The sequence below is a fragment of the Hyperolius riggenbachi genome, chromosome 1 (genome assembly GCF_040937935.1).
Source record: "Hyperolius riggenbachi isolate aHypRig1 chromosome 1, aHypRig1.pri, whole genome shotgun sequence".
NCBI classification, from domain to species: Eukaryota; Metazoa; Chordata; class Amphibia; order Anura; family Hyperoliidae; genus Hyperolius; species Hyperolius riggenbachi.
Window position 1 is genome coordinate 468,933,149 of NC_090646.1, and position 27,290 is coordinate 468,960,438.

General features: G+C 46.0%; 1 protein-coding gene across 1 annotated transcript in view; it reads left to right on the plus strand.

Moving 5' to 3' along the window:
• Positions 1–4,860: 4,860 nt before the first annotated feature.
• NEFH (neurofilament heavy chain) overlaps positions 4,861–27,290 on the plus strand; it is a 57,068-nt gene continuing 34,638 nt past the window's right edge. The window contains exon 1 of the mRNA XM_068240250.1: positions 4,861–4,931. Coding sequence (XP_068096351.1) covers positions 4,915–4,931 — 17 coding nt within the window. The 5' untranslated portion in view covers positions 4,861–4,914. The remainder of the gene's footprint in view (positions 4,932–27,290) is intronic.

The window sequence follows — 27,290 nt, forward strand, 5'->3', positions numbered from 1 at the left end:
GTATCCTGCCATGCGTCTGTGGCATTAATTAAATCCTGTTGCTTTACCTGGTGGAATAATTGTATCATAGAGAATATTCAAGCATAGGCTTCTCGCTATGTTTTTCTATGGAATGACAGAAAAAGTATTGTAACTTTCTGAGAGATGCGCTCTCTTGTGAGACTGCACTGACAATCACCCCTCCTAGAGACGGCGTAGCTGAGTGCAGAATGGGAGATTCCCTGCCCAGAAGATTCCAGCATGCCTCTGACGTCAGTTCAGCAGGACAGTGTCATTGGACATCTATTTGTGTTATGTGTCAGCTGACTGAAAGTGTCCAACAAAAAAAAGATTTCATATAATCTTCTACCATAGAAGACTGCAGTATAAAGCTGCGAGTGACAATGTCATCTTCATTGACATTGAACTTGGGGGACAATAAAAAAAAAAATCTGCGTGATGGCAAAGAGCCATGCCATTAGATGACTTAAATATGTAAAAAAAATTTAAGACATTAGCATTCTGTAAAGACATCTCTGTTCGTCCAGAGTTTTAATCTGAGAATGCAGGAGTTAAATTAGGTACTAAGCAAAGGATATATACCTCTGCTGGGAATCCAAAGCAGGAAGAAACCATTATAAAACAAGGCAATGTAATGTGCTTTCTAATATAATAGAAAATGATTTTCTGTACAGAACATAACTGAGAGCATGAAAAATACAAGCAGATATGCTATCTGCAGCTACACCCATCTTTCTATGATTTAGGGCAGAGGGAGCAGCTTATGCTGCTGAATGATGCAAGGAGGGTTGCGTATCTGATGAGAATGCTGCAGTAGTGATGCAGAGGCAGAGAGCAGGACAGCTGCAAGATTAGGGGAGGAGGTGGATTATGCATCAGAGCACCTTGGAAGTGAGCTTGTATGAATGAATTAGATAGAAACAGAGGGCTTAAAATAGAAGTGTGCCAACATTTGTATTCACTTGGCAGCAGCACTGTGCGCACCAGACTGGAGAACTAATCATTAACTAACTTTGCACCATCACAGAGGAATTAGCTGTGTTGCAATGATATCCACCTGAGAATCTGTATGTATAAAGGAGACCTCCAACTAAAACATGACAATCGAGTGGAGCTGTAGAATGTGGTTTGCAGTATAACACTGACAAGGAAAATAAAGATTGCTTATTTATTTCTTACATTTGCAGGAAGAAGCTAATGCGAGGAACAGTGTATTAAAAGCAACATATTTGCAAATTCTATTGGAGAGTTACTTTTTATTTTGTGGATCTGCATAGAAATGTGCTATTGTATTACTCACTGTTTTGCAGAATATAGAACTATCCGTGTCACAGGCATCCCATACCACACAGACAGACACATACTCATGCCCATGGAAGCCTGTGGAGGGCTTCCTGAGGTGCAAAGTGTCAGCAGCAGGGCATATGAGAAGTGCTGCACCAGCAAGCTTTGGCCTCCAGGTGTCCCCATCTCCATGACTACAATGCCCTCTCTTGTCATGTGATGAAAGAGGATGCTCTAATCCAGGGGTGCCCACACTTTTTCGGCTCGCGAGCTACTTTAAAATTTGCCGAGGCCAGGAGATCTACCAACGTCCCAAATGCTAAGCACGCGTCCCCCCCCCCCCCCCCCCCCCGCGTTAGCCAGGTATATGTGCCTGCAGCATAGGTTACATGCCCTCAGTATAGGTTAGCCTGGTATTTGGGCCCTCAGTGTAGGTTAGCCAGGTATATGGGCCCTCAGTGTAGGTTAGCCAGGTATATGGGCCATCAGTGTAGGTTAGCCAGGTATACGGGCCCTCAGTGTAGGTCAGCCAGGTATACAGGCCCTCAGTGTAGGTTAGCCAGGTAAACAGGCCCTCAGTGTAGGTTAGCCTGGTATATGGGCCCTCAGTGTAGGTTAGCCGGGTATATGGGCCCCCAGTGTAGGTTAGCCTGGTATATGGGCCCTCAGTGTAGATTAGCCAGGCATATGGGCCCCCAGTGTAGCTTAGCCAGGTATATGGGCCCCCAGTGTAGGTTAGCCAGGTATTGGTGCCCCCAGTGTAGCTTAGCCAGGTATTGGTGCCCCCAGTGTAGCTTAGCCAGGTATTGGTGCCCCCAGTGTAGCTTAGCCAGGTATTGGTGCCCTCAGTGTAGCTTAGCCAGGCATATGGGCCCCCAGTGTAGCTTAGCCAGGTATATGGGCCCCCAGTGTAGGTTAGCCAGGTATTGGTGCCCCCAGTGTAGCTTAGCCAGGTATTGGTGCCCCCAGTGTAGCTTAGCCAGGTATTGGTGCCCTCAGTGTAGCTTAGCCAGGCATATGGGCCCCCAGTGTAGCTTAGCCAGGTATATGGGCCCCCAGTGTAGGTTAGCCAGGTATTGGTGCCCCCAGTGTAGCTTAGCCAGGTATTGGTGCCCCCAGTGTAGCTTAGCCAGGTATTGGTGCCCTCAGTGTAGCTTAGCCAGGCATATGGGCCCCCAGTGTAGCTTAGCCAGGTATATGGGCCCCCAGTGTAGGTTAGCCAGGTATTGGTGCCCCCAGTGTAGCTTAGCCAGGTATTGGTGCCCCCAGTGTAGCTTAGCCAGGTATTGGTGCCCCCAGTGTAGCTTAGCCAGGTATTGGTGCCCTCAGTGTAGCTTAGCCAGGTATAGGTACCTGTAGCGTAGGTTAGCCAGGGTCCTCTGGACTCCTGGAACCTCCGGCAGGCAGGCCGCTGGCCAATATGAATGGCGGGGAGAAGACGCGGCGCCGGCGAGGAGAGAGGCGGCGCGGCCGCTACGTTATGGCTGGGGGCAGCGCCGGGCATGTTACCAGCACGCACGTTGCAGGCTGCCCGGGGCCGCCCCCAGCCATGACGTAGCGGCCGCGCCGCCTCTCTCTTCCCTCTCTGCTCGCCGCGTCTTCTCTCCCCGTCTCCCGTGCATTCTTATTGGCCAGCAGCTAAACATGATGAGCTGCTGGCCGCAAAATTTAATGAGACGCGGCCAAGAGGCCGCGATCTACCGAGGAGGCGGTCGCGATCTACCGGTAGATCGCGATCGACCTATTGGGCAGCCCTGCTCTAATCAGAAGGGAGGTCTGGAGGAGGTAGACTGTTAGTGGAGCCTGGAGAGGTGCATTCAGTTTCTCTAGACCTGCTACAATCACACTCAACCAACAGAGGGCACCCAGCTTCTCACAGATACCCCACCCACTTAACCAGTAAATTGTCTATAAGGGCATTCAGCTTTTTCAGACCTCTCCTATACAACTATACAACTTTATCTGTTGGTGCATTCAACTTCCTCCAGATTGCTACCACTCAACCAATGTATGCAGGTCTCTCCCACTCAACTCTTCCCTGTGAAAGTGAAGTGGCAATTAACGCATCTAGTTACATTTATGTATGTTTTCAAAATAATGTTTCTCCTCTGTATGTCCAATGTATATAAGCTGGATTTTTAAAATCTTGTCAGTGTATGCAGGAACCAAGTCCGATGAAGGCTTATTATTAGCCAAAAGCTTACTTCTTATTTATCTCTTAAGTTAGCTAATAAATGGTATCATCTTGATTCAAAACTTCTTGCTTCAACTCTTCCCAAGATGGAAAAAAAAATCAGGTGGCTACGGTGGATTTTTACTTTTTTGGAGTTAAGATTAGGAGGTCTCCTTTCTGACTCTGCTCTCCATACCTGCACAGACAAACACCTTCTTCATAATTCCTAATCCCTGCATGTACCTTAAAGAGGAACTGTAACGACAAAACGGCCCCTGGGGGGTACTCACCTCGGGTGGGGGAAGCCTCAGGATCCTAATGAGGCTTCCCACGCCGTTCTGCGTCCCTCGGGGGTCTCGCTGTAGCCCTCCGTACAGCCGTGACGCAATATTTACCTTCCTGGCTCCTGCGCAGGCGCTCTGATGCCTCTCGGCGCCGAAGTAGGCGGAAATACCCGATCACCGTCGGGTCTGCTCTACTGCGCAGGCGCAAGTTTCCGGCGCCTGCGCAGTAGAGCGGACCCGACGGAGATCGGGTATTTCCGTCTATTTCCGTGCAGAAAGTCGCCACAGCGGCCCCGCTGGAGCCAGCAAAGGTAAATATTGAACTGACAGTCGGCACAGTCGCCGGCTGTTCGGAGGGCTGCGGCGAGACCCCCGTGGGACAGAGGACGGCGTGGGAAGCCTCATTAGGATCCGGAGGCTTCCCCCACCCGAGGTGAGTACCCCCAGGGGATCTTTTTAATGTTACAGAGTCTCTTTAAAGTAGTTATCAGGCTAAATTAACATAATAAGTGCTACTTACCCGGCGCTTCGTCCAGCCCCAAGCTCCCAGCATGTCCCTTGCCGCAGCTCTGCAGTCAGCCGTTTGCTGCAGCTCCCTCCCGATCCCCGGCGATTGCGCCTGCGCGAGCAGCGCTGTCAATCACCGCCACGTGCACTGGAGCGCAGGGCCGGGCCGAGGCATAGGCTGGAGAGGCTCCAGCCTCAGGGCGCAGTGTAGGAGGGGGCGCACAATTCATTCAGCTGTCATTCCTAATTGTGTATGAAGCAGAAAGAAATAAGAAAAGGGGATACATAGCAGTGACTGCAAGCCAGATAACTAGATATTAAGGTGTTGGGGAGGTTGTGGGCCCTGGGGCCCTCTTAGTCTAATAGTAATCAGTGTGTGACAGCTGAAGTGGGAGGGATGGAGGGGCGCACTTTGCTGTCTCAGCCTTGGGTGCTGGAGGACCTTGTCCCTGCTCTGCTGGAGCGCTCCGGTCCATGTGGCTGTTTTGTGCTGGGCCGCGGGTCTAGCCTCCTCTCTCTTTTTTTTTCTCCTTCCAGCAGAGCAGCATGCATCAGGGTGTCAGTAGGTGGCGCTGTTCTCATTACAACATCACTTGTGCTTCATCTGAACAGCTCCATGGTGAAAAACTCTCTGCTGCATGCTGCTCAACTGAAAGGAAATTGAAGATGCCAGACCCACCGTGGTAAGGCTGACTGGGGGGGAGGGGGGGCTACAGATCACTGGGGGCACATCTTGCTAGCTAACCTGGGAGGGAGGATACAGAACACTGGGAATACATCTAGCTAACTGGGGGCTACGGAACACTGGTGGTAAATTTAACTATCAATTCTTAACTAGGTACTTATCCGTTAGCCGGGCGCATCCGGCAGGTGGCGCTAATTACCAGTGGCGTAGCTAAGGAGCTGTGGGCCCCGATGCAAGTTTTACAATGGGGCCCCCCAAGCAATCTATACATAACAATTGGTACGGCGCACCAAAACCTGCCAATGGCAACTACAGTGTCAGAGGTGCAAGAAGGGGATGGGAAAACGCTTGTTAATGATTACCACTATTCAAAGTATCTATAGAAGTGATTATTGTGAACACAGGACCAATAGAGAGCTAATACTGTAGTTGAGGAAGGGCCTTTCGGGGCCCCTTTGGCCCAAGGGCCCCGATGCGGTCGCAACCTCTGCACCCCCTATTGCTACGCCCCTGCTAATTACTATTCCCCCTCCAGGCCGACATGGATAGTAGGGAAAGATGTAACTCTGGTGGAGTTTTGTCGCCACCTAGAGGATGCGCCCGGCTAACGGATAAGTACCCTTAACTATACTTAAAGTGAACCAGAGACGAAGCACCCTTGTGTATTTTACCATAGAAATCAGTGGGAACATTAGAGAAAACATTTACCATGCTCTCTGTTCCATCCTCACTGCTAAAAGTGTCTGTTATCTAGCTGAGATAAGAATCCCGGACTGAGCATTGATTCTGGCTTTGCTATAATGACTCAGCTATAATGATTCCTGAGCAAAGCCAGCAGGGGGCAGGCTTGGACTTGAAGACAGCAAAGAACACAGTCTCAGCTATAATTATTCTGTAGCAAAGCCAGACCGACTGCTTAGTCGGGATTCTTATCTTAGAGGTGATAACAGGCAAATTAAACAGAGAACAATGTAACAAAGAGCAGATTAGGTGTTTACTGTCATGTTCCCACTGATTTATAAGGTAAAATACATGAGGTTGCTTCATCTCTGGTTCTCTTTAAACTTAAATGTAACTATCCAATTTGCTGACAACAAGGTTTAAAAGCAACCCGAGATGTGAGACCTATGGAAGCTATCACATTTATTTCCTTTTAAACAATACTTTTTGCCTAGTAATCCCCTGATCTTTCTGGTCAGTAGGGTCTAAATCACACACCTGAAACAAGCATGCAGCTAATCTTCTCAGATTTGTCATAGATATCTGATCTGAATGTTTGTTCAAGGTCTATGGCCTAAAGTGTACCCGAGAGGGGAGGCTCAGGATCCTATTGAGGCTTTCCTCGCTATTTCTTGGTCCCCCGTTGCCGAGCATGCCCCCTCCCCCGGAAGATTAGCAACAATGCATTGTCGCTAATCACAGCTGCGTGCTACTGCGTCAGCAGGCTCGCACGGCCATTGCGAGCACATCAACCAGGAAGAGGAGCTGCACGGCCCCGATGTGAAGGGGGACCCTGCACTGCAACGGCGGGGGGTGAAATTAAGCAACGGGGGTTTACTTTAAAGTATTTGAGGCAGATGATCAGCAGGACAGTCAGGCAATGTGCATTATTTAAAAGGAAATAAACATGATAGCTTCCACATCCCTCTCTTCTCTGGTTCCCTTTAGGAATCCTGGGTTCCAACAGGCAAAGTGCATGTGGCTCCGACGTGGACTCTTGTCTTAACACCTTTTTAAATCATTTTGCTGAACTTTTGGTGTACCGACATTCAATGGTTTACTTCCGGGGGAGTTTTACACCGATAATTGTCTGACCACCCAATTACATTATTGGCTTATACCATACGGTGTCAGAGCCGGGACAAAGTCCTCCAGCACCCAAGGCTGAAACACCAAAGTGCGCCCCTCCATCCCTCCCACCCCAGCCGTCACACACTGATTGCTATTAGACTAAGAGGCGCCACAGGGCCCACAACCTCCCCAACACCTTAATATCTAGTTATCTGGCTTGAAGTCACTGCCATGTATCCCCTTTTCTTATTTCTTTCTGCTTCAAACACAATTAGGAATGACAGCTGAATGAATTCTGCGTCCCCTCCTACACTGCGCCCTGAGGCTGTATGCCTCGGCCCGTCCCTGTACGGTGTACACAGTAAGAGATTAGCCTAATCTGGATTGTCAGACTGCATAACTTTTATGAAAACTAATTAGAAGTCATAAAACTCTTTTGTCTCTCAGAAAGTCAGCAGAGAACAGAGAAAAAGTTCAATAGTTGAAACATTTGTGAGTATGGGATTATGAGATTCCAGAAGTGTCCTGTTTAGGTTTAGGAGTATAGATTAAACTGTATATCTAATCTGTTTATTTTCAAGTTCCCTATTTAGACAAAGTGAAAAATTTACGCAAGTTTGCTTTAAATGAAATGGTTTATAAGAATGGGTAAATCTACATTGTAATGTTGTTTGGGGAGAATAGAAAATACAGTATATTTAATTTGTTGATATACAGTTTTCAGATTATTTGTTTTTGTCAAATAATTTTTCAGCGTTTGTGCATAGGCAATACACTGGTATATACAGGTAATAAATAAGTCCATGCTAAGATTATTATTTCCACTAAAATACATTACTGTATTACTTGCCATCCAATATAGTGACATACTGTAAGTGCCTGAGTCTGTACTCCTAAAAATTACAGTTGTATTTGTAAGAACTGGATAAGACAGTCAAGCAGATGTTTTGTGAAAGATTATGTATTTTCCTGCTCCCTTCATCTATTGTACCACAAACAAGATCTAATCCTAATAGACAGAATAATCGATGAGGCAGCTTAGTTGATATATGGTGCTCTCAATGTAATGAGGTCCCTAGATAGGATTAAGATATAAAAATAGGAAACATAGACACCAACTGAAAGAAAAGGTACTTGATCATGGTACTGCGCTCAGTAAAAAACATAGATTGTCAGCAATATGACAAATATTTGCAAAAGACCCAAGAGAATCCACTATTTCACTAAGGCAAGACATGCAACAAGGGACAAGGCGATCTCCCAAAGTTAAAGTGAACCCGAGGTGAAAATAAACTGATCAGATTTTTTTTATCTATCCCATGGTTTTATTTTACATTTAAACATTTACAATGCAAATGTTGTTGTCTCTGCTCAGTAGCAGCCTATTAAGTGCCCCTAAAGCATACATGTCAAACTCCAACCTGTGGGCCAAATCTGGCCAAATCAGATTTGGCCCTCAGGTGGTTACCCAACTTTGCATTATGTTTGGCCCTCTCTAGACTACCAGGGAAGCTATATTGGAGGTGAAGCCCTAGATCAACAGGATAGCCATATGGGAGATAGGGGAAAGCACTAGATACCAGGGAACTGTATTGGAGACTGGCCAGGGGTGAAGGGGGGCAATCTCCCCCCAGGCCGCCTTTCATTCAGTGATTTAGGGCTGGTCCAGTGTCTGGTGTATTCAGGTTTGTTGTTGTAAGGCAATGTGAAACACTGCGCTAGCTGATAAAAGTGCAATTAGAGGGTAGGCAAGCTGTTAAATATACACAGCATGATGCAGAGCTTGCCTGGAGGGTCAGTGGGAAAAAATCTGTCTGGTCTCTCCCCTATGTTATGACTGCATGTGTGGATAAGGTGTTAAACAAGTTGAAAAGTTTTTGACAGTCCCTAGACTCCAGGAGGGCTGCTTTCTGACTTGTGTGAGAGACTAGCAGGGACATGAGTCCTATTACAGGCAAGTAGCCTCTGTGTGATGTGGGACTGCAATACAGATAAGCTCTCTCTGCTCCATCTCAGGCTATTCTCAATTTCTCTCCAGTCCTCCTCTCTCTGGGCTAGTGCACGCCAAAATCGCAATAGCAATCGCTAGCAATTTGTGAGTGCGATTTTGTGAAGTGATTTTTTTCAGAGCAATTTTTGAATGAATCGCTCAAAAAAATGCTACATGCAGTGTGTTTGTACTTTTGAAAAAAATCACAACGCTGCTGTGAGAACACCGTCATAGGGTAGCATTAGCCAAGCGCTTTTCAAATTACTGTCGATTTAAAAAACGCTCAGAAGCACTCTTGGTGTGCACCAGCCCTCCCTCATTCACCTTAGTTTCCCTCTTTTCCCCTAGTGCTATTATTTATTATTTATATAGCGCCGCCATCTTCCGCAGTGAGGAATTAGTAGAGATGGTGGCGAAGGGGAGGACATAAGTGTGGGGGGGGGGGGGGGGGGGAATGAGCTTTGGGGAATTAAAGTGGCCATACATCTGTTGACTAGACAGCCGGTCGGCCAACCGTTTTGATATTATCGAATCAGATAAAAGTTTTGGGTGAATATTGGTTGAATGTATCAATCTGAGATGTTGAGAAATCTCGGTTGTCAGGTGCGATAACCACGGCATGCGATAACTGTACTTTACCTGTCACACTGTCCCTAGAGTGTTCTTTCTGTATTTCTGCATTGGCGCTCCACGTGACTACTGGCATATACGAAGTGGGGTGCGTGTGTGATATCATTTGGGCTGGGGCTGCCATGATAACAGGCCTCTAGTTTGTGTTTCCCCCCAGGCCAAAAGGTCCCAGTCCTCCCCTGATTGGAGAGGGAGGGGGGCACTAGACACCAGTGAACTGTTTAGGGGAGGAAGCACCACTAAACATCGGGGAACTGTATAGGGCAGGGAGGAGGCCACTAGAAACTAGGAAACTGTATAGGGGAGGGGAAATAAACATCAGGGAATTGTATAGGGGAGGCAGGGAAAACCACTAGTCACCAGGGAACTGTATAGGAGAGGGAGGAGGGCCACTAGACACCAGGGAACTGTATAGGAGAGGGAGGAGGGCCACTAGACACCAGGGAACTGTATAGGGGAGGGAGGAGGGCCACTAGACACCAGGGAACTGTATAGAGGAGGGAGGAGGCCACTAGACACCAGGGAACATTATAAGGGAGAGAGGTGGCCAGTAGACATTGAGGTTGGCCCGTGACTTGGTCTCAGAGATCAATTTTTGCCCAATTTGTATTTGAGATTGACACCCATGCCCTAAAGGAACATACATGAACTATTGACCTTTATCTCCCCTGCTCTCAGAAGTTGTATTCTGCTGGGAAAACTTTTATGGCTGTAATTTGCTTATCTTTTATGTAGGAGCTGTCACTTCCATGCCTAAAAATTAACTCTTTCAGGCAGCAAGATAAAACAAGTAAAACAGCCTGGTTATTATATGTTTTGCTCTATACATACACATGTTTATCTCATCATGTCACATGTTGCCTCGGGTACACTTTAAGGCATAGTCCATGGTACTTAGCATTATCTGACTCTGCACAAGGAAAAGTTATCTCTATGCAAACAAGCCATTAAGCTCTCCGACTAAGTTAGTCCTGGAGAGGGCTGTTATCTGAGACTTTTATTATCTCAACTGTTCCTGGACTATTTACTTTTCCTCTGCTAGAGGAGAGGTCATTACTTCACAGACTGCTCTGAAAGACTCATTTTGAATGCTGAGTGTTGTGTAATCTGCACATATTATAGAATGATGCAATGTTAGAAAAAACACTATATACCTAAAAATAAAAGTATGAGAATATTTTCTTTGCTGCTAATCTTCTAGTAATTATTCATAGTACACAACCAATTCACTATATCATATTTTTTTTTTCCGCTTCAGTGTCTCTTTAAAGAGAATCTGTATTGTTAAAATCGTACAAAAGTAAACATACCAGTGTGTTAGGGGACATCTCCTATTACCCTCTGTCACAATTTCGCCGCTCCCCGCCGCATTAAAAGTAGTCAAAAACCGTTTTAAAAAGTTAGTTTATAAACAAACAAAATGGCCACCAAAACAGGAAGTAGATTGATGTACAATATGTCCACACATAGAAAATACATCCATACACAAGCAGGCTGTATACAGCTTTCCTTTTGAATCTCAAAAGATCATTTGTGTGTTTACCTTCTGTCCCCTTCTTCTCTCATGCACTGAACATTACAGGCTTCCTGCAGACAGCTCTGCCTGTGCCTGTGTTTGTAATTCCTCAGTATGTGTCAGCCAGCTACTTTCACAGCCTAACAGAGGAGGGTTTTTATCCAGCTCTCTTCTATCACTGATAAGATAGCAGAGAAGCTGCTGGCTTATGTAAATAAAACACACACTGGAGTGTGCATAGAGGAACAGTTCAACACTGAAGAGTTGGCAGCCTTCCAGACACAGGCCGACAAGTCTGACAGGGGAAGATACATTGATTTATTACAGAGACCGTGATAGTACAAAGTGCTGCAGTGAGCCAGAACAGATTAGAATAGCTTTAGGAACTTGTAGGATGGTAGAAAAAACGTTGTAATTTTTGTTACAGAGTCACTTTAAGCATAGTGAACCAAGACCTATGTCAGGCTCTTCTGGCATCTTTGCTCCCCGTCGCCTCCCATTACTCTGCGCCCACTGTCACTGCTGCCACTGGTCCCCTCTTCTTTGTATAAAAACAGAATATCTTTGAAGCTCCTCCTGGGCCTCCCCATTTGTCCACTAGGCAGACCAATGTGAATTATCCTGACTCTTCGTTGCTGCTGCCACTCTGGCGACCACCTAGCGCTTTTCCATTGCCTGTCAGGAGAATCATCCTTCTTCGCCAGCCTTGGGTGTTGCTAAGTTGAATTAAATTAGGCAGCAGTCTTGTTGTCTAATTTTAGAAGTCGCCAGTCTTTATTATTGCTGGTAAGTTTGTGAATTGCAAAGGGCCCTTTAAGAACTAAACATGCAAATCTGGTACTAAGAATAAGGTTAAATAAAAAAAAGCCCACCATCCCATCCCGTCTGGTCAAAATAGCTATGTGTAGGTAAGTGGTAAAGCTTTCATCAAGCAGCCTCCACCCTCTTATCTCACCCATAATTTAAAAACCTGTAAGCTGCCGAGTAACACAACACCCTACTGAACAGGTATAGGAAATTGCCAACCTGATATTGCATAAGGGCCCTTTTCCACCTGCAGTCGCTAGCGTTCACGCTGAACGCTAGCGATTGCTGAATCGCAAAACCGGCGATTCCCCGACATTTTGCGGCCGCGATTTTGCTGTGCTATGCACTGCATAGCAAAATCGCGGCAAATATCGCTCCGCCGCGCGTTCGCGTTCGGGTAAAAAATGAATCGCGGTAGTGGAAATGACCTACCGCGATTCCTATGTTAAAAAGCAAACCGTAGCGATTGTAAAATCGCTAGCGGTTTGCGACTTTGCGATTCAGCCAGCTGGTGGAAAAGGGCCCTTAAAGGCACATGAAGTCACTGGATAAACATAATGCCTCCAATTAAACAGGTTTTTGGGTCCATGTACACATAAACTGTGGCAAAGCCAATCACATTCAAGTGCCCCAAATACATTTTATATAAATGATAAGCACATCCATATTGGAAAATATGTATTTATGTAGCGCTGACGTCGCCAGCACTTTACAGAGTATATAGTCATGTCACTTTATATAGACAAAAAGCTTGAGAGTGAACGTACCTGGGGTTGCCTGTAGGGCCAGCGTCACTCATGGTATACTGCAATATGGGCCAGATATTCCTAAAAGACACTAGGATCAATTTTATACAGTTTGGGTGCTTTTAAGATTACGAAAGTCCACAGTTTAAGATGCAGGACAGTTACAAAGGGCGTACCTTGCATGCCTACTCGTTACAATTACCACAGCTATAATTACTCACCCACATTCTTTGGGGGGCTTACCTTGGATCCCTGCTCTGTGGGGGCTTAGGGTTACTTTCACCTACTTCAAGAACCACCGCTGGCACTATTCTAATGTAATAATCAGTCTTTACGCCACTTACAATCAATTCAAACAGCAGCTAATTTAACAAAGGGAGTAGCCTCCTCTCCTATAAGAAGTAAACAGACTGGTATAATAACCAAACAACAGCTGGGTGTATTTAAATCACCTGTGATTAGCAATGTATTAAATTAAAATAAAACATTTATGTTTGACCACACTATGGTGTGGATTGAGTGAATGTTATATATATTTTTTTAACAGGTAAGTTTTTATTAGTGAATGTTATATTTAACTTGTTTATTGTCTAGCTTATTTTTCTCTGCAGTCTGATTTATGTTTTATTTGAATTTAATAATTTGCTAAGCACCAGTGATTTAAATACACCCAGCGCTTTTTTGTTAATTATACCAGTCCACCTCGCCTTTTGATGATAACAGATTGCGGGCTGAACCTTATTTGCGATCGATTAATCGATTGGACATGAACTAGCATACGAACGGTTCAATTGCCGCTGTCACATTCGATAAAATCTGATAAGATCCAACCTGTCTGATTCCATCTCGATCGAGAATTCGATCATAACCGACCGGATAATTGAATAGAAACCTTTGATACCTCTGTTTTTCACATCCGATTCAATCGGATTTATCGAACGCATTTAGGATTGAGGGCTACTATTGCATGGTGTAGATGGGGCTTAACAGAAGATGCTTACCTGTCTGACTTTTGGTTGTCCTGGACTGATTTGCTGATTTTATCTGTTTTCAAGGTTTGTCATTCACCCTATCTTAGGTTTTGTTTACATTAGTGGTTTTGCTGGAATTTGCAAGACAAATTGTTGACCAGCTACCTGTGGTTATGAGGTAGCTAGATCAGTCACTTTGCCACTCTATAACCGAATTTCTGCTATGAACTTCAATTGTTCACTACAGAAAAAAACACTGCAGTCTGACACATATCAGGTTGAGAGCAGTTGCTGCATACGGTATTCTTGCCACCTTTCGCAACTACAAGACATCTATCTGTACCTATATGATCAAGCCCCTAGATCAATGAGGCCTTAAAATGCCCAATTAGCTACCTTCCCCTCTCTCTTTCTCTCTCTCTCTTCACTTCTCTCTCTCCCCCTCTCTCTCTCTGGATATATATATATAAACGGTTCGTTAGCCTGACAGTAATATACTGCCAAGGTCTAATCTTGGGATGATAAAAGGTCAATGTGAATGAATCTCTGCTTCAATTTAACAAAAATCAACAACATTAACCACTTCCCAACTGAGGGGTTTTACCCCCTGACCACCAGAGCAATTTTCACCTTTCAGCGTTCCTTCCATTCATTCGTCTATAATTTTATTATTACTTATCGCAATGAAATGAACTATATCTTGTTTTTTTCGCCACCAATTTATTTTATTCTAAATGTGTTTTAATGGGAAAATAGGAAAAAATGTGGGAAAAAATTTATTATTTTTCAGTTTTCGGCCTTTATAGTTTTTAAATAATGCATGCTACTGTAATTAAAACCCATTAAATGTATATGCCTATTTATCCCGGTTATAAAACCGTTTAAATTATGTCCCTATCACAATGTTTGCCGCCAATATTTTAGTTGGAAATAAAGGTGCATGTTTTACAGTTTTGTGTCTATCCCTAATTACAAGCCCATAGTTTATAAAATAACAGTGTTATACCCTCTTGACATAAATATTTAAAAAGTTCAGTCCCTAAGGTAACTATTTATGTATTTTTTTTAAATTGTAAATTTTTTATTTTTTTGTTAATTACAAAAAAAAAATTGGGGAGTGTGGGAGGTAAGGAGTTAATTTTTTGTGTAAAACAAGTTTATTTGTGTGTAAAAAATAGTTAGGGTGTAGTTTTACTATTTGGCCACAAGATGGCAACATTACAAATTTGTTTCATGCGACCTGCAAGCGTCCTTCCGGACGCTTGCAGGAAGTAGAAAGAGGCTGGGACTTTGTTATTTTTTCACAATGATCGCGCTGCTCAGCCGAGCGGCAGCAGATCACGGGGCTGAGATCAACGAACGGGAATGGATTTTCCCGTTCGTTGATCTCTGGGCGAGCGAGCGGGCGGCGGCGTGTTTACTAGTGGCGGGCGGCGTGTTTACGAGCGGGAGCGCGGACAGCGGCGGGAGTGCGCAGAGTACGGATTTCTCCGTCCCTGGGGGTGAAAGGATGGAAAAAGGGGCGGAGAAATCCGAACGCGCGGGGGTAAAGTGGTTAAAGGACCACTATCACGAAAAAGGAGGCAGTTAAAAGCTGACAGAAACGACAGGTTTTGGGCCAGTCCATCTCTTCATGGGGGATTCTCAGGGTTTTCTTAGTTTTCAACAGCATTTCTTGAACAGCAGTTGCAAAGTCTAACTGACAAAATAGTGTGTAAGGGCCTGTTTCCACTACATGCAGATTGGATGCAGAATGGATGCAGAAAAACTGTCTCCATTGAATGCCTATGGAAAAATCTGCGTCAGAAAAATCGTGTTTAGTGGAAACAGGCCCATAGACATTCATTGGAGTCAGTTTTTCTGCATCCATTCTGCATCCAATCTGTGTGTAGTGGAAACAGGCCCTAAGTGATTAGGGAGGCTGGCTGGTATCTTACTATTTTGGCAGTTGAACTGCTGTTCAGGAAATGTTGTTGAAAACAAAGAAAACTGTCAAGGATTGCGGAGATGCCGCCGCGCGGTCTGGCGGTGGTGCGGCTGTCTCCGCGTTCAGACCGGCGGTTTCCGCACAGCAGCATGTGTCTGGTTTGTCTGAGCCTTCTAGTGCACACAGATGGAGAGCTACGCGCGCTGGGAGGCAGGACCTTTATGCCAGGAGGAGAGGGATCAGCTGATCAGGTTGGTCAGCTGATCCCAACACAAACTGTCATTGGCTGAGTAGCGCTGGGTGGCGGTGAGGAGCACTGCACTATATACAGATCTCGCTGGTCAGTCTCTGGTTGTCTGCCGTTGCGAATACATACGTGTGAGCACTCAGACCTCAGTCAGATCCCACAGTGTGTTAGAACCAGGTGGACCTGGGAATTCACACTTAGACAGATTACGCTTGTGTCATTACTGTGTTATACTTTAGACCAGTTCCAGGGTATTGTGACCAAGGACCTCACACCCAAGCTTAGGAATACTGTGTCATTGCTGTGTTATACTTTAGACCAGTTCCAGGGTGTTGTGACCATGGACCTCACACCCAAGCTTAGGAATACTGTGTCATTGCTGTGTTATACTTTAGACCAGTTCCAGGGTGTTGTGACCATGGACCTCACACCCAAACTTAGGAATACTGTGTCATTGCTGTGTTATACTTTAGACCAGTTCCAGGGTGTTGTGACCAAGTACCTCACATCCAAGCTTAGGAATACTGTGTCATTGCTGTGTTATACTTTAGACCAGTTCCTGGGTGTTGAGACCACGGACCTCACACTCTAGACTAGGCCTCTGCTTTATCTGTTATGACCAATTGCTCTCAGTCTCTAGACCTCTCTCCTGCTTTCTGATTCGGTACCTCTGCATATCTGCCTACCTGTTGCCAATCCCTGCCTGTACCTGGTTACCGAATCAGCCTTCTGTCTCTGTACCTTATCTGCTCGTGTGTTGCCGACCTGGCCTGGCCGACCCTTCTGGCTGTCACTCATACCTTGAGTGTTCAGTCTGTCTGTACTACCTGTGACACTACCCAGCCGAGTGTCAGGTAGCTGCAGAGACCTCCTGTTCCTCAGAGAGGCCTCTCGGCAGTCCAGTCAGGGGCTCTATCCCTTAGGAGTCCTTTGGCTGCAGTATAGTCTGATTCCCAGTATTGCAGGGAATCACTGGCTCGCAGGTTATCTCTATCCCCTTTCCTAGGAGATAGTTCACACCCAGCCAAGGGCCACCTGCTCCTCAGGTGGTCCATGCTCATTGTTATCTGTGTCTCCCGCCCCACGGGAGACAGCCTACTGTTGCACCAAAACACTTACACTTTATCAGGTGTCCAGAGGTTAGTCATACTTGTATTATTGGTGATTCTGCAGATCATCAATAATCGGGTATATATCTGTATTGTTGGTGATACTGCAGATCACCAATAATCAGATTCTCTCTGTGTGCTGACACCAATCGTTACAAAAACCCTGAGAAACCCCCATGAGGAGATGGGGGACCCCTGTCGGTTCTGTCAGATTTTAACTGCCTACTTTTTTCGCAATAGTGGTCCTTTAAGGCCTGGTGATTGTTTAGCTCATGCTAATATAAATTCACATGAGTTAGGCTGGGTGCACACTCGGCAGTGCATGAAAGGTTGCGTTTTCTGTCATGTGCGTTTTTATTACGTTTTACGTGCTTTTTCTGTGTTTTTGCATTTTCTTACCACACATGCGTTTTTTGTGCGTTTTGTATGCGTTTTTCAAATGCATTTTATACAAATCACTAGGAAGTCAACAGGAAGCGGAAATACATCAGAAAACATAGTTTTCTTGGGGTTTTTTTCTACAAAAATGCATATAAAAACGTATACAAAATGCAATACATTGCGTCACCATTGACTTTCATTATGTGCATTTTTTATGCATTTTACAGATATGCAACAAAACCAGCGTTTTAAAAACACGTATTAAAAAAACGCATACACATGCATATTTTCATGCATCCCATTGAGCTTTTCTGCTTAGTGTGCACCCTGCCTTATAGCTCATTCACACTAGAAGCACTTTTCTGAGTGTTTTGTGATTGATTAGCGTTTTTTAAATCACTCCCATTCACTTTCATTAAAATCTCAGGATTTTTCTGCGATTTTTACCGCGATTTTAATGAAAGTGAATAGGAGCAATTTTAGGCCTTGTTCACATTACATTCCGTTCGCGTGTCCGGCCGTGTTGGGTCTTTTTTGAGGCGTCTTTTTTTTCCGATTCCCGGAGTTTGGGTGGGCGATTCTTTTTTGTGCTTAGAGGTTTTCTAAGCATTTTTTCCGAACGGTTTTGTAAATCACTCCCTGACGCAAGTCAGGAAGTGAAATCTTTGACCCGGAAAAGAATAAATACAATGTACTTATTCTTAAAAGCGCAAGCGCAATTGCCTTATTGCGCGTTTTTGTACGCGTTTGCCGATTTTCCTATACCTTCCATTGACGCGGAATCACCCCGAAAATGGAACACGCACCTCTTTCCTAGCCACACTGCGAACGACCGCCGCAGATATGAACCTTCTCATTGACATTCATTGGCCACGCGGTCGGGTGGGGCTGCGTTTTTAAAAAACGCAGGCAGACGAAAAAAAACCAAAACGCCTGCAGTGTGAACAAGCCCTTAATGTGTTTTTTTTTTCATCCTGATTGTTTTCACTTGATGCAAACAGTAATTTTAAAGAGAATCTGTATTGTTAAAATCGCACAAAAGTAAACATACCAGTGCGTTAGGGGACATCTCCTATTACCCTCTGTCACAATTTCGCCGCTCCTCGCCGTATTAAAAGTGGTTAAAGAGAACCCGAGGTGTGTTTAAAGAATGTTATCTGCATACAGAGGCTGGATCTGCCTATACAGCCCAGTCTCTGTTGCTATCCCAAACCCCACTAAGGTCCCCCTGCACTCTGCAATCCCTCATACATCACAGCCGTGCTGTGAGGCTGTGTTTACATCTGTAGTGTCAGTCTCAGCTGCTCCCCCGCCTCCTGCATAGCTCTGGTCCCTGCCCCCGTCCCTTCCCTCCAATCAGCAGGTAGGGAAGGGATGCAGGCGGGGACTTGAGTTCTGCAGGAGGCGGGGAGAGCAGCAGACTGACACTATAGAGATAAACACAGCCAGCTCTGACAAGCTGTTTGTCAGCAGCGTGGCTGTGATTTATGAGGGATTGCAGAGTGCAGGGGGACCTTAGGGGGGTTTGGGATAGCAACAGAGGCTGGACTGTATAGGCAGATCCAGCCTCTGTATGCAGATAATAATCTTCAAACCCACCTCGGGTTCTCTTTAAAAACAGTTTTAAAAAGTTTGTTTATAAACAAACAAAATGGCCACCAAAACAGGAAGTAGGTTGATGTACAGTATGTCCACACATAGAAAATACAGCCATACACAAGCAGGCTGTATACAGCCTTCCTTTTGAATCTCAAGAGATCGTTTGTGTGTTTCATTCCCCCTGTTCTCATGCACTGAAGTTTCAGGCTGCTCGTTTCTTCCTGCAAACAGCTTTGCCCTTGTCTGTAATTCTTCAGTATTTGAAAGCCCAGCCAGCTCAGAGGACGATTTATCCAGGTTGTAAAAGATAAGAGAGAAGAGAGAAGCTGCTCTAATCCTAAATAACACACAGGCAGTGTGCATAGAGGGGCCTGGAAGGGGGAGTTCATAGCAGAACCACAACACTGAAGAACTTGGCAGCCTTCCAGACACAGGCCGACAAGTCTGACAGGGGAAAGATACATTGATTTATTACAGAGACTGTGATAGCATGAAGTGCTGCAGTAAGCCAGAACACATTAGAATAGCTTTTGGAACTTGTAGGATGATAAAAAACATGATGCAATTTTTGTTACGGAGTCTCTTTAAATGTGGGGGCATGTTTTAAAAAAATGAGAGCAGATAAGTACAAAGATGGCCAAACACAATAATAGAATGATCCAATTTTATGGTAATTTAATAAAAATCAGCCATACAGAAGAATTTAAAGTTTTTTGTTTTTTTTATTTGTTTGAGAAATCTAATCAAATTAACAATTTTTTCCTATATTAATCGACCAGGTGGATTTTTGTGACCTAATTTTTATGAAAATTGTATGGTGTAGGGAAGATCATAAATTTCTTGATATGTAGACTCAAGCAATTTCTTCAGAGTTTTCAATAATTTTTTTTTTCATAATTGGGGAAACATTTAACATGTACAGTATGTGTGTGTGATATATTGGTCAGATTTTTCAAATGTTACAATAAGTAAAAAAAATGGTTATAATTCTTGAATTGAAAAGTAATAATAACATTGTATGGTGTGTGTGGCCACCTTGAGGCCTGGAACCCACTAGGGTGTTTTTTTGGCAGCTTTTTGTGATCGCCGGCGATTCCCAAAAATGCTTTGCCAATGAAAGTAAGTGAGGCGGAACCCATTAGTGCGATTGCGATTAGGGGTAATTGCAATCCGCAGGACAAGCAGCATTTTGAGTGCGGCCAGGAGGCCGCAATAGCAGCATAGGGGGTGATATACAGGCTGGGAACGCGAACAATCACTCGCGTTACCATGCCTGTCGGCCGGTGACGGCCAAACCGGAAGTGTTCGCCGACGGGTCCAGAAGCATCGGAGCGGAGCTGCGAGGGCACCGATCGGCTGCAGGGGGCTGAGGGAAGCCCCAGGTGAGTTAATCTAATTTTTTTTTCGAGGCTTTAGGTTCACTTTAATGCAAAGTATGTAAGCGCTGTGTAAATCGCTTATCAAAGCGATTATGCGGCGCATTGGGGGGCCAAGCGATCACAATTAAAATAAAACTTTAAATACTTATCCGGTGTCTTGATTTCCTTCTTGCATTCGTAGCTCCGCCCCTAAAGAAAGTGGTCGCAGGCGCTTCTCTGGTCCTAGAGAAGCACCTAGGACCTCTTCCTTTAGTGGGCAGGGCTACGGATGGAAGTAGGACGCCGGGTATGTATAATAACGTTTTATTTTAAAAAAAAACAACGAATTGCAAATCGTTGTACAGCACTTCCAAGTGCCAAGGAATCTCGACTGCAATCACCCTAGGAATCGCTGCATACAGCGTTGTAGCGATTTTAAAGCGCTACAGCTATTCCTAGTGGGTTCCAGGCCTCACACTTATCATTAGAGATTGCCAAAGAGATGCAAATGAAATGCTAATTTTGTGCAGCTTGGAACAAGGCCAAATGAATTACCATAATTTTCTGCCAATTCTGATGGGCCCAATTCCTTCAATTCCAAGCTGCATCGAATCTGTTTTCAATCTGTATGCAAGACTGAATAATTAGCATCTCATTAACCATTTATGTTTATCACCTGCTTCACCCTGTTGATAAGACATATTACTTATTTCAGAATGGTACTGTTGTATTTTTAAATATTTTTTATTACTATTTATTAAATAAATGATGAAAAAAACACCCCCCCCCCCCCCCCCGAAGCTCTTTTATAACCCTCTGCACCCTAGATTGGTATTACCAGAACAACGTGGGCCTCCTCTGCCTGAATAATACTTGCCCACATGGTACATGACATGGGGGAGGGACTCTGCAAATCAGGACAGAAATCTAATCCCCCTCTTGCAGAATCCCTTGTTCATGTCAAGGGCAAGGATGTTATCTCTCCTACCTGCATTGAGAACTTTTTGTAATAAATCAAAGGCCACCTGTATGTTTTTTAAGAAAAAAAAACCTTTCATTGTAGGTACTGCACATTGTTGTTGTTATTATTTAGCATTATATAAAGTTGACATCTTCTTCAGTGCTGTACATATAGTCTTGTCACTAACTATCTGTAACGATCGGTGTCAGCACACAGAGAGAATCTGATTATTGGTGATCTGCAGTATCACCAAGAATACAGATTTATACCCGATTATTGATGATCTGCAGAATCACCGATAATCCAAGTATAACTAACCTCTGGATACCTATATAGTGTGAGTGTTTGGTGCAACAGTAATGACTTTGAGTAAGACCACCCGAGGAGCAGGTGGTCTTTGGCAGTATGGGCGATACTGCCTTCTGAGAAGTGCAAAAACCTTCTAGCAGCCTGAGACCTCCAAAGGGGTGGAGTCCCAGGCTGAAAGTAGGAAGGACCTGTGAGTGAGTGAGTGAGTGACACCTGAAAGGTGGATGTCACTAGCAGGTCTGGAGACTATCTCTTAAGGAGAGAGGTAGCTCTCAAGGTCGGGCAAGCCAGGTCGGCAACACACGGACAGACAAGGTATAGAGACAGAAGGCTGATTCGGTATTCAAAGGCAGGCAGGGTTGGCAACAGATAATCAGATATGCGTAGGTACCGAATCAGAAAGCAGAGGGATAGTCAGAAAAGCAGTAGGTCATAACATATATCAAACAATGCCTAGTCTTGGGTGTGAGGTCTGGAACTAGTCTGGAGTATAATATGATGGTACACAGTATCCCTAGTCTTGGGTGTGAGGTCCGTGGTCTTGACACCCTGGAACTAGTCTGAAGTATAACAGAATGATAACACAAAGTCCCTGATCTTGGGTGTGAGGTCCGTGGTCTCGACACCCTGGAACTAGTCTGAAGTATAACAGAATGATAACACCAAGTCCCTGATCTTGGGTGTGAGGTCCGTGGTCTCGACACCCTGGAACTAGTCTGAGGTATAACACAATGATAACACAAAGTCCCTAATCTTGCGTGTGAGGTCCGTGGTCTTGACACCCTGGAACTAGTCTGAAATACAATGATAAACAGAAGTAATCTGGCTCAGTGTGAATTCCCAGGTCCTCCTGGTTCTAACACACTGTAGGATCTGACTAAGGTCTGAGTGCTTCCACGTAAGTGTTCACAACGGCAGACAACTTGAGACTGACCAGCAGTGACTATATATAGAGCAGTGCTCTCCGGCGCCACCCATCAGTGATTGACCAATAGTCACTTGCTCTGAGGTCAGCTGACCAACATGGTCAGCTGATCCTTCCTCGGCTGTCATAAAGGTCCTGCCTCTCCGCGTATTTCTCAATCTGTGTGAACTAACAGACCCAGCCACACCAGACGCGGAATCAGCCGCCTTGCTGTCAGTACACACGGCGGCTTTTCCACGTTCCATTACAGTACCCCCCCAAGGAGTGGACTCCGGACACTTCCCACCAGGCTTTCCAGGGTGCAAGTCATGGAATTCCTTCTTCAATTCCTCTGCGTGCATACGACAGTCTGGCACCCAAGTTCTCTCCTCTATGCCATATCCTTTCCAGTGAACCAAATACTGCACGGAGTTCTGCACAAGCCGTGAGTCCAGAATCTTTTCAATCTCATACTCAGGTTGGTCATCAATCAACACAGGGGGGGGGGGGAGCGGAATCCATGTGTACCGCCGGCTTGAGTAAGGACACATGGAATGATCTCACACCTCGCATGCTGGTAGGGAGATCAATGGCATAGGCGACATTATTGATTTTTTGGGTCACTGGAAAAGGACCCACAAATCTAGGGCCTAGTTTGGGTGACAGTTGCTTTAGAGCCAAATGTTGTGTGGACACCCAGACCAAATCCCCTGGAAAAAATTCCCATTCTATGGAACGTCTCCTGTCAGCCTGTTTCTTCTGGTTCTGAAAAGCCCTCCCCAAATTTCCTTTAACCATTCCCCAAATCTGTTTTAAGGACTTCTGCCAATTCTCCAGGGCTGGAAACGGAGTAGAAGCCACTGGCAATGGGGCAAACTTAGGTGACCTTCCTGTCACCACCTGAAATGGGGAAAATCCTGAAGAGGAACTTTTCAGATTGTTGTGTGCAAATTCTGCAAACGGCAAAAATTTTACCCAGTCGGTTTGTGCATCTGCAACATAACATCTCAGAAACTGTTCCAGGGACTGATTGACTCTTTCGGTCTGGCCATTGGTCTGTGGGTGGTAGCCTGATGAAAAAGAAAGATCCATGTCTAACTTATGGCAGAATGCCCTCCAAAACTTAGATACAAATTGGACTCCCCGATCTGACACTATATTTTCCGGAATGCCATGCAGCCGGAAAATGTGCTGGATGAAGAGATCAGCCAATTCCTGGGCCGAGGGGAGTCCTTTCAGGGGGACAAAATGAGCCATCTTACTGAATCGATCGACTACCACCCAAATGACTGTCATGCCCTCAGACCTGGGGAGTTCGCCCACAAAATCCATGGACAAATGGGTCCAAGGTTCACTCGGAACTGGTAAAGGCTGCAATGTTCCAACAGGTGCCTGACGGGAGGGTTTTCTCCTAGCACACACTGCACACTCTCTTACATAGTCCTTACAGTCTGTTGCCAATGACGGCCACCAAGCACATCTAGCAATTAGATCCTGAGTTCTGGTGGCCCCCGGATGCCCTGCATTCTTGTGGGAATGAAACAGCTGCAACAGTTGTAGGCGAAAAGGCAATGGTACAAACATGACCCCCTCTGGCTTCCCCTCTGGAACATCCTGTTGAAATGGACTCAGAGTGACAGTCCAGTCTTTCCAGGTCTCAGTGGCTGCCAGGACCAGGGCCGTCCTTAGGTTTCACAGCGCCCTGAGCGAAACCTGATTTTTGTGCCCCCCCCCCCCCAAATACACTTAAAAATGAAGGGTAGAACCTTTTAGGAATATTAATAAAAACAATCAGTGGGACAGTTAACCACCTTCCCCCCATTTAGAATGATAGCACAGCACTTAGAATTTGCACCACGCCTTATAGCCGCAGTGCGCCCCCCTCCCCCAAAAACACCCTCAGACTCAGTATAGATAGGTAGCCAGGTATAGGTGCCCCCAGTATAGGATCTCATGTATAGGTGCCCTCAATTTAGGTTGCCAAGCGTAGGTGCCCCCAGTATAGGAAGTCAGTTGAAGGTCTCCATCCCCCCATAGGTAGCCAGGTGTAGGTGCCTCCAGTATAGGTAGCCAGGTGTTGGAGCCCTCAGTAAAGGTAGCCAGGTGTTGGAGCCCTCAGTAAAGCTATAGGTGCCCTCAGTATAGGAAATCAGGTGTAGGTGCCCTCAGTATTGGTAACCAGCTATAGGCGCCCCCTTGGAAGCTGGCGCCCTGAGCGACTGCTCCGGGCGTTCATATCAAAGGCCGGCTATGGCCAGGACCACCTTCTGAGGTATAATGGTCTCAGGGTCTGAGGGCTGTGCTGTCTCGGGCTCAAAACACCTGGATAAAGCACCAGCCTTGATGTTCTTACTACCAGGGGTATACGTGATTACAAATCTGAATCTTGAGAAAAATAACGACCACCAGGCCTGTCGGGGGCTAAGTGTCTTAGCGCCCTCAATGTATTCCAAATTTTTGTGGTCGGTGTAAACAGTAATGCTGTGTTCTGCCCCTTCTAGCCAATGTCGCCATTCCTCAAAGGCCAACTTGATGGCTAGAAGTTCCCGATTGCCTATATCGTAGTTTTTCTCTACGGGTGAAAACCTACGGGAAAAATAGGCACAAGGATGCAGTTTTCCCTGTAAACCGGAACGCTGAGACAGCACAGCCCCTACCCATACCTCTGATACATCTACCTCCACGATAAAAGGAAAGGTGACGTCTACATGTCTCAATATGGGTGCAGAACAGAACAATTTCTTCAGAGTGGAGAAAGCAGCATGGGCCTCTGGGGACCAGTGGTGAGTATCTGCCCCTTTCTTGGTGAGACTGGTGAGAGGCGAGATCACCGTAGAGTACCCTTTTATGAACCTCCTGTAGTAGTTGGCGAACCCCAGGAATCTCTGGAGAGCCTTCAGTCCCACAGGCTGAGGCCATTCCAAGACAGCTGAAACCTTTCCAGGGTCCATAGAGAGGCCAGAGGCTGAGATTATGTACCCCAGAAAGGCGACAGAGGTCACTTCGAAAATGCATTTTTCCAATTTAGCAGACAGCATATTCTGTCTCAACTTCCGTAACACAAACCCAACATGTTTCCTGTGTTCTGAGAGGTTGGATGAGAAAATCAGTATATCGTCTAAGTACGCCAAGACGAATTTGCCCAACACTTCTCTGAACACCTCGTTAATCAGCTCTTGGAAGACGGCCGGGGCGTTACACAACACGAAGGGCATCACTAGGTACTCATAATGCCCGTCGGGTGTGTTAAAGGCCGTCTTCCATTCATCACCGTCCCTGATACGCACAAGGTTGTATGCACCCCTCAAATCCAGCTTTGAGAAAATCTTAGCATTGGTGACCTGGGTAAACAAATCGTCAATTAACCACCTTAGCGGTAATGACGAGCTCAGCTCGTCCATTACTGCCGCAGTGGATATCTCCGGCCCCTGTGGGCCGATTTTGATCATTTTTTTTTCATACACGCAGCTAGCACTTTGCTAGCTGCGTGTGAGGTATGATCGCCGCCGCTCCGCGGCGATTCGCCGCTAGCGGCGGCGTAAGGGAGCCTCCCCCCGCTCAGACCCCTTGCACAGCCTGGCCAATCATTGCCAGGCTACACTATGGGGCTGGATCGGACACCCCCCGACGCCATGACGTGGATGACGTCGATGACGTCATCCCGATCGTCGCCAGGGTCGACGAGGGAAGCCAAGCAGAAAATCCCATTTACAACGGGATTTTCTGCTTGCTGTAAAAGCCGGCGGCGATCAGACTAGATGGGCAGATGCGCCCTCTAGTGGTGAATCATGTAGCTAACTGAAAGTTAGCTACATTACCTAACTGAAAGTTAGCTACAATGATTCAGAAGAAAAAAAACAAAACAAAAACCACCCTGGCAATTTTAGTGTAACGCCAGGGTGGTTAACCACTTGCCGACCGCACACTCATAACGCGCGTCGGCAAAGTGGCAGTTGCAGGACCAGCGACGCAGATCTGCGTCGCCGGCTGCAGGCTAATTAATCAGGAAGCAGCCGCTCGCGCGAGCGGCTGCTTCCTGTCAATTCACGGCGGGGGGCTCCGTGAATAGCCTGCGGGCCGCCGATCGCGGCTCGCAGGCTAAATGTAAACACAAGAGGAAATAATCCGCTTTGTTTACATTTGTACAACGCTGCTAACAGTAGCAGCGTTGTACCAGATCAGCGATCCCCGGCCAATCAGCGGCCGGGGATCGCTGTCACATGACAGGCAGGAGCCTGTTAGAGGCTGCACAGGACAGATCCGTTCCTGTGCAGCCTCCGATCTCTCGGGGAAGGGAGGGAGGAGAGGGAGAGGGGGAATCCTGCGGTGGAGGGGGCTTTGAGGTGCCCCCCCCCCCTGCCAGCCACACGCAGGCAGGAGCGATCAGACCCCCCCAGCACATCATCCCCATAGTGGGGAAAAAAGGGGGGCGATCTGGTCGCTCTGCCTGGTGTTTGATCTGTGCAGGGGGCTGTAGAGCCCACCCAGCACAGATCTGCTAAAACAGCGCTGGTCCTTAAGGGGGGGGGGGGTAAAGGCTGAGTCATCAAGTGGTTAAAGGCAAAGGGTAACGATTTTTTACCATAATCTTATTTAAACCCTGATAATCAATGCATGGACGGAGGCCTCCATCCTTCTTTTTCACAAAAAAGAATCCTGCCCCTGCTGGTGACCGAGAGGGACGAATAAAGTCTTTAGCTAAGTTTTCTCGGATGTATTCTTGCATAGCTAATTTCTCTGGCCCAGATAAATTATAGAGATGACCTCTAGGGGCATACAACCAGACCTGAGATCAATGGGACAATCAAAAGGACGGTGAGGAGGAAGTTTATCTGCTGACTTGGGACTAAACACGTCCGCAAATTCTGAATACTGGCTTGGCAAACCTTCCACCTGAATCTTGGTGTTACCCAAGGTTACCTTCGCTAAACAATGATGATGACAATGGGTAGACCAGCTCGTTAGCTGACCTGAAGCCCAATTGATCTGAGGAGAGTGAAGTTGTAACCATGGCATACCAAGAATGATCGTGGAAGTCGTCATCGACAAGACCAGAAACTGTAGATTCTCTTTATGTAACACCCCCACCGTAACCCTTAACTCTGGGGTCT